This window comes from Impatiens glandulifera, chromosome 1 (genome assembly GCF_907164915.1).
Source record: "Impatiens glandulifera chromosome 1, dImpGla2.1, whole genome shotgun sequence".
NCBI classification, from domain to species: domain Eukaryota; kingdom Viridiplantae; phylum Streptophyta; class Magnoliopsida; order Ericales; family Balsaminaceae; genus Impatiens; species Impatiens glandulifera.
The window spans coordinates 29,137,537-29,146,040 of record NC_061862.1 but is presented as its reverse complement, the minus strand read 5'-3'; the positions used below and the strand labels follow the sequence as shown (position 1 = coordinate 29,146,040).

Below are 8,504 nucleotides of genomic sequence, written 5' to 3'. Positions count from 1 at the left end.
CATCATTAACTGAGTTTTTACCAAAATATTAATGATTAATTATAGGATATATTATTCATTTTCTTTAACATTGAAAGACGTGTGTCTTCAAGTTATTCGAATTTAGAAAATAACTATTTAAATGTTTGAACAGGAAAATTAGATGACAACACATACTTAGTTGACAGCTGTCCTCAATCAGTTCGAAGATGAAACGTTTAACGACACACGTAGCTAGACGTATAACTTACTATCCATATTCTAGCGTCTAAATTGAATAGGCGTCTAACTACGCTTGTCTTACAGACATTTAAACGTCTAATTACGCTTGAACAACATGTGTCAAACGTGTGTGTGGTTAGACGTGGGCGTCTAACCGACATTATTTTTAAACAAAGACGTTTATCCAACCCAGAAATTCAGACTGCTTAAGTAAATACATGTTTAAGTACTTGTTTTCTTTTAGACGACCTCATCTATTAGACCGATTGAAGCTTTCGTGTGCGTGCATCTTTCTGAACATATTAATCATTAAATTTCCCCCCTTAATTTATGCATTTTTAAACACCAATAAATGATTTGAGGTCCTCAAAACCCAAAAAATAATTTTAGGGAAGAAAAATTTAGTCCATGGGAGTGGCTTTGTGAACACATGTGCCACTTGTTGATCTGCTGCAGCATAATCTCAAAAGAGTGTGCTCCAAATTTCCTCCATGCAGCTGTCTTGTATCACCTGCACAAAAATGTATTTACATCTTTTGGTACCCACATTCACTTGGGTCCTCGGTCATTCAGACCCTTAGGAATTCATATTTGAGTTATTTTGATAGATTTCCTATTTTGTGTTGTGATTAGTGCGTATGATTTAAGCTTAGCAGACGTCTTCCTGCTAGCAGCTGAACTGTTAACCTTAGAGGATGATTTTTGTCTAAAGATCCTTGACTCTTTGTCAGGTTTTGATATGCCAGACTTTCTGGCTGCTCCTTCCTAGGTTTCAGCCAGCTTATAGTTGGCGAAATATAAATAATCTCATCCTTTAAGGTTAAGTCCTTACAGTTTGGATCAGTTCCATTATCGGTTAAACTCTCTTTGACAAAGTTTATTGGCTTAAACTTGTCTGTTGCTGAGTTTAACATTTCACTGGACTTATCTAGGATAGATTTGTCAAATCCTAAACCGGATTGTCTGACAGCTTTTCCAGACCTTGTCCAAGAACTGACCACATAAGTAAGACGTTGGTTTTCAGAAAACATTATTTGAACCTTTTCCTTGAGTTTCTCATTTTCAGATAAGAGCTCGACCATGTTGTTTTCAAAAACTTTTGGTTTAGAAGTTTGAGATAAAATAGGTTTATCGATTTCAGATTTTGACCTTATTTTATTTTGAGAGTCTGGAAGCTTTCTGTACTTCATGATCATGTCATTGAGTGCAATAATTAAGTCATCTCGTGTAAACTCTTCTAAAGAGAAATCAAATACCTTAGAGTCTTCTTCATCTCTTGCCATAAAGCAAACAACCTCTTCATCATCACTATCGTTGGATGATGAGTCATCTGAGTCGCTTTGGATCCACTTAGCTTTACTGTCAGCCGCCATGAGAGTCTTCAGCTCTTTCTCGTTGTCCTTCTTCTTTTCATCACATTTTGGCTTCTTGCACTCCGATTTGTAATAACCTAGTTTATCATAGTTAAAACATTTCACGTTAGCCTTAGAGTTATTCTTATTATCATTGTTATTATTTGAAGAGTTTGAGTTAGAATTGCTCTTCTTCATGAATTTGCCGAATTTCTTCACGAAGAGAGCCATCGCGTTGCTATTGAGCTGTTGGGAAACCGTTTTTACTTCAGTGGCAACATGTGGATCCTCAGTAGTCACCAGTGCCTTGGTTGGAATGACAGATGTGAAAAGCTCCTCTTCATTCATAGAGTTTATTTCAAACTCATAGGCCTTCAGATCGACTAGCAAGTCAAAGAGCTCCATTTTGTTGAGATCTTTGGACTCCCTCATCGCCATTGTCTTGATGTCCCACTCACTGGGCAAAGCACGCATGAATTTGATTGCAACCTCTCTGTTGCTGTAAGTCTTGCCCAAGGTGGAAAGAGTAGTGATAATCTTGCTGAATCTCCCATCGAACTCAGACATTGTCTCTTCAAGACGCAACTTGATGTTGTCCAACTGCTGTGTGACAACCATGAGCTTGTTCTCTTTGGTTTGTTCGTTGCCTTCACAGAGTTGAGTCAATCTCTCCCAAATTTCTTTGGCAGAGTTGCATGAGATGATGTAGTTGAACATGTTGTCATACCAAGTTTTGTATAGAATATCCATGTCCAGGTTGTTCTTCCTCTTGTCTTCACTGGTTCACTCAAATATTTCTTTCTCGATCTTTATTGGGCCTTCGGTGATGACAAGCCACATGTCATCATCTATGGCATATAGATGAGCATTGACTCTCTTCTTCCATACGACATAGTTCTCTTTCGAGAACATGAGAACCTTGGTTATAGTGGCCATCGACATGATTCAAATTATTTTGGTTCTTGAGAATAGAAAAAGAGGCTCTGATACCACTTGTTTGGATCGGTGCTACCAATAAAGACTATAGTCTAAGTATTGTTAACAGCTTACGATAAACTCTTCTATAATAATCCTGTGAGGGATTAGTATATGTTTCTATTCTTCACAAATCCTCCAAACTCTTGAAACGGATTCAAGTGCGAAAGTGTTCGTCAAATTTAAAGCTTTGAACAACCGAATGTAAAAGGCAGAAAGTAAAGAACACATGTATTTTATGGATGTTCAGAGATAAAACTCCTACGTCACCCCTTATTCCACAACCGGAAGGATATCCACTAAATACTTTGAATTGAATACAACTCACTGAGTTAGCTAACTCTTTGTTGAACATAACAACCTCTGTTCAACTTACAATGTTCTCACAGTTAGATAGTAATTGAATTTCTCTCTTGATCTTGAAGAATCTAAGAAGTCAGTAAGAGCAAGAGTAAGATTGTGAATCAGGTATTCGTAAGTTCTCTATGTTCAAATAAATAATTTAGTTGATCAAGTTAGCCGGTTGTTTGTCCGTTGTCCTTGAGCATCTATTTGTAGTAGAAGGACACCAACGATCAAATCTTCTTTATGGACACGTGGCATGTGTCCGTTGGAAGGCCTCCCATAGTACCAAAGTACAATAGAGTCTGAGCAATTGGATCGTGATCGTACCGAACTAGTAGTGTGCCGAATATCCTCTAATATTGTCTTGTACTGGATAGGTAGTTGGAAGGATATTTGCGTCTGTGGCGTTCATTCATTTGATATAATTAGTTGGTTTGTCAGACTTGACAGAAGTGAGTGGAGTAGGAGTAGCATACATCTAGTTGATCGTGGTTAGACGTATGCCTTCTTTAGACAGCTGCTAAAGCAAGACATTAGACGTACTCCTTTAGACCGCGTGTAAAGGAGTTAGACGTCCTCGTCTAACTATGCTTCCTTTTAGACCGCGTCTAAAGGAGTTAGACGTCCTCATCTAACTACGTTTGCCTTTAGACCTCGTCTAAAGGAGTTAGACTACGTCTAACTATGTATTCCTTTAGACCGCGTCTAAAGGAGTTAGACTACCACGTCTAACTACGCATCCCTTTAGACAACGTCTAAAAGAGTTAGACTACCACGTCTAACTACGTTTCCCTTTAGACCGCGTCTAAAGGAGTTAGACTACATCGTCTAACTACGCATCATTTTAGACAGTGTCTAAAGGAGTTAGACTACCACGTCTAACTACGCATCCTTTTAGACCGCGTCTAAAAGAGTTAGACCACCTCGTCTAACTACGTATGACATCTAAGATAGCTTACTTTAGACCACGTCTAAAGTAGAATAGTCTTATATATGCACCTGCACAAAACAAATAAACAACTTAGATTTATTCTATTTAAACATCATTAAAATTATGTTGTTAATATAATATTTCCGATCATAACTTTTGTTTATTTTTATTCCAAGTTAATTATTTCTCACTTAATTAACTTTTGTTTTTTACTTTGTTTTTTACTTTGTTTTAATTTTTCCCAACAAATATATTTATAAGTTTTTTACTCTTGCAGATTGATAACCCAATATTACCTACAAATTTGGAAGTTTTTTTTTCATACATGACTAATTTGTAATTTCTGTATGAAAAAAGATGAATCAAATTGAACACATTTTTTTCTGCTGCCTGGAGAAATGTTAATAATTAAGATTACTAGTGTAATTATGGATCTATATTAATATATGTGAGTATTTGTTATTATTATATAATAATGCATTGTTTAACAATAATAATAAATTAATATAAACCAAAATAGAAAGAATGCAGCAAAACATTATTTAGCTTCCATTTGTCCTTATTATATATATATATTGGTTTGATATGTTAATTATTAATTAATAATACCTTATTGATGGAACATATATAACAAAGAAAAAAGAAAGATGGGAAGCAAATATACATAATATATATATATATATGTTATTATCTGCCAGAAAATATAACTTTCACTACAATTAGGACATTCCATAATTGCATGAATATATAATTTTAAATACCAAATGAATGAAAAATAATTGTGATGGAAGATGGCACTTTAGGACATGCATGGAAACTCCCCACAAATGCTAATTCAACATGTCCCAATACTTATTGTGCATTGTGGTCATTAATTATATGTTCATAATAGTTGTTATATATAATCGCCTATGAGAAATTTATTTTGAATATATATATATATATATATATATATATATATATAGTTTTTATATATATATATAGTTTTTATATATCGAATAAAAGTCTTTTACATGTATGGTATTGCTTTGATTGTCTTGGATACCATAGTCTTGAGACGTTTATTTATGTATTTTTATTATTTGTATGTAATTTTTATCTATTAAATCATTTAAAATCTAAAATGGCGCGGTGACTAACATTAAGAGAATGAGAAGTTTTATTTAAGATTGATACACTCTAATATTAAACATTTGGTGAGATGAAATAATATCAAGAATTTTATTTTACTAATTTTATTTTTTCTAGGTAGAAAGCTAATTGACAATCCAAAGTCATACTTTCACTTCTATTTAATGAGTTCAAATTGGTAGTCAAACCCGTAACATTTGATTTTTTAGATCACTATTGACACTTGATCTACATTAGTGAGGTTACTTGACATGAATAATTAATATTTTTTTAAATAAAAATGCTTGAATGACGGACTAATTTGCATAAGAAACATTATAATGTGGAAGATAAATTTCTTCGACCAATATGTCTTACATGGAGTATTTTTTTATCGAAAGATATGTCATTTATGTTATATAAACAAAGAAAGAACGATACATATCTTGTTCTATTATCCGTTTATCAAACCGATTTGAAAAAAATCTTTGAAGTAACCTCAACATTGAAAGGATAATGCCCCTATCAATTATTAGTTTTTCTTAGAAATGGGTGAGCTAGTAATACAATAAAAAAAAGTGAACCAGTCTTTATTATTATTTGATTGATTATTTGAGAAAGAACAATAAATCTTAATATTTCAAAACTTTCTCAATCATAACACTTTCCTACCTAAGTATAAAATTATATCACCGGGCGTCTAATTTATAATATTATTATTACAATATTTTCTTATATTGTTCGAAAATAAGTCAGAATTACGATCGGGGCTAATAGTTCTTATCAAAATTTACGAGCTTTATAGGCAACATGTTTGTGTCAGTATTATTATTTTTATAATTTTTTTATGTCATTCCTTATATAGTTGTATGTTTAAACAAATCTTTATAACATTTTCATATTACACGATCATTTAAAAGTACATGTATAGATATTCATAGTCCCCTTTCAAAAATACATATATTCAAATTCGTTCTTATTTTCAAATAATATCACTTAGAAGAATATTAAATTTAACCCATGCAACTAATTAAATATTCAAATATTTGACACAACTTGAGATTCACCATAACCTAATCTTCTCTTCTGACAATCTTGTATTCTCAAGAACTGCTTAGCCGGTAGCTTCTGCGACAGAGCTCCGACATGAAACTCAAGCATTCCCGTCTTATCATCGGAACTTATTCCGGTGATCGGAACCCACAAGAACAATTTCTTTGTCAGAATGCCTGAGATACCAGTGACTGATCCATACTCAAGCTTCCCTCTTGCCTGTTTCTCATAATAAACGAGCTGGTCCTTGAACATGAGGTAACATGACGAGTCTACGAACTCGATTTCGAAGTTTCCGTCCGACGAAAGAGAGTAGGATTTGGCGGAGCTGGGAATTATACCCTTTGGAAAACCGTATAAAGGAAGGAGATCATAGACCGTGGCCGGAGCTTGCGGTTCTGAAATGGGTCTTTCCGACGAGACAAAAGGATGTAGAAGGAAGAAGATGAACAGAAAAAGTGGAAGCGGTTTCTTAAACTGAAACGCCATTGAAGAGAGAATTGAGGTTGCAGGATATCTACATGAATGAAGGAAAGACAATTTATAGGATTGCAGAACAGAGCATATCGTGATTTACACAATTTCAAATGGAAGAAGATCAAATAGACCCATGAACTTATAGTATCAAATCAAATAGACTCTCATTTTCTTAATAGATCATATAAGTTCCAAAAATTTCACAAATCAGATCAATTTCACTCTGAAATTTAAAGGCTTTGTTTGGAAACACTTGGGCTTTGTTCGGATTTGGGTTGTTCTAAAAAAACATGGATGGAGAAAAATAGTAATAATTGGTGATAATTTTGAAATAGTTTGATTTTTTTTTTAAAAAAGATTTAAAGAGTATTAATATATAATATAAAAAAAATATATAAAGTATTTTAGTACGAGAAATGACAGGGAGCGAGAATAATATTAATAAGAAACTTGACGGGAATGATGTATCATTTTTTAAGTTGATTGAAAATTTAATTACAGAAAAAAAATTAAGTTTTTTAATTCACTTATAAAATGACACATTAATCATAACTATTCTTGTTAATATATTATTCTCGCTCACTCATTATTTTTTTTTTTAATATTTTAGTTAATAATTAAGTGATGTGACAATAACATGTGAATAATTAAAATAATGTTTAGTTAGTTAAACAAATATAAGACTGAAGATTGAAAAAAAATAATGTTGCAATTTAACATTGTTCATTTTATATTGATTTGGTATAGAATTTTGTTACGAATAAAGATTATTATGATTTTTTACCATGTATATTTTTCAGATAAATTTAATGTATAACAAAACAATGAAACCGGCCATACGCTTATAGTATTATCCAAAAGATCCATTATTTGTTTCCAATTTTATTTTGAGGGACTTATTTAATCTTCAACTACAAGTTTAGAGGGGCGCATGTGGGTTCGTTATTCCAATTTCAATTGTGTTATTTGTTTTGTTTTCTACTACACTTGAATTATATGTATACAGCGCAATAATTAATATTGTTCCATAATTTGGTAATTATATATCCCGTACTAATTTATAACCTATTTACAAAAAAAAGTATACATATATAGCATTTAGTTATGATTGGTCCATGTAGAAGTTAGTAATGCTTTGTATTACTGTTTTTTCTTTTATGTTTATTTATATAGAATTTAATATTATATATAATAAATTAATTCACTAACCTATTTAATTTCCTATAACTATATTGAATGACTAAACAAATCCATAAATTTTAAAGAGTGAAACTTTTTTAATAAAATCTCTTCAGCTGGAAAATCAAAAGGTGTAAAGATGTCATGGACCAAGGAAGATAAACAATTGGAATTAAATTGTGACATGAATTGTCACAAATTCACCCAAATATATATAATTACAGACAAAAGGAACAAACAATATAAACTCGTATAAAAAAGTTAAAAACAATGTTTATTCTATCATTCTTTAGTGTGTATAAAATATTCATCTTGTCCTTCCGGGTAAGTATGTTCACACAATTGTAAAAAATATTAGTTTCTCTTTTTAACACATATTTATGATCTTTTGTCTTTTTCTCACATTTTTCAACCATTTCTTATATCTGATTTAGTAATTTTCAAAGAATTACATTTTTTTTAAGCAATTCACTTTGGTAATATCAGATTCCATATTTACACAAGTATTCTTACTCTTAAGTGGGAGTGATGATTCTTAAGGAGAAGTCTCCCAAGTTATTAATACATATATATAAAACAAAAAATAATATCGTGACTATAGTAAATTTAAATTTATATAGTTTTTTAAAAATGATTTATTTATATTAAAAATGATAAAAATCGTTTAAACATAACGAAAAAATATACTATGGAAAAAAGTTACACAATAGGTTATGAAACTCGTAATTTCTCGTGAAGAACAATCAACTCCCCGACCGACTCCACCGGTTTTCCGGAATGAATTTCAGAAAGCGTTATAATAATAGCATTATAAATGATACGCATTTGACGACTACAATCATTGAAAGTTCGATAATTTCTCTCAAATTAGATAGTCCACC

The 8,504-nt window shown here is 31.8% G+C and overlaps 1 protein-coding gene across 1 annotated transcript; it reads right to left on the bottom strand.

Annotated features, from left to right (window-relative positions):
- Window positions 1-5,952: 5,952 nt before the first annotated feature.
- On the bottom strand, window positions 5,953-6,456 carry LOC124922777. Its single transcript, XM_047463489.1, has one exon. The coding sequence runs from the start codon at window positions 6,454-6,456 to the stop codon at window positions 5,953-5,955; it is 504 nt and encodes a 167-aa protein (XP_047319445.1).
- Between the last annotated feature and the right edge of the window lie 2,048 nt (window positions 6,457-8,504).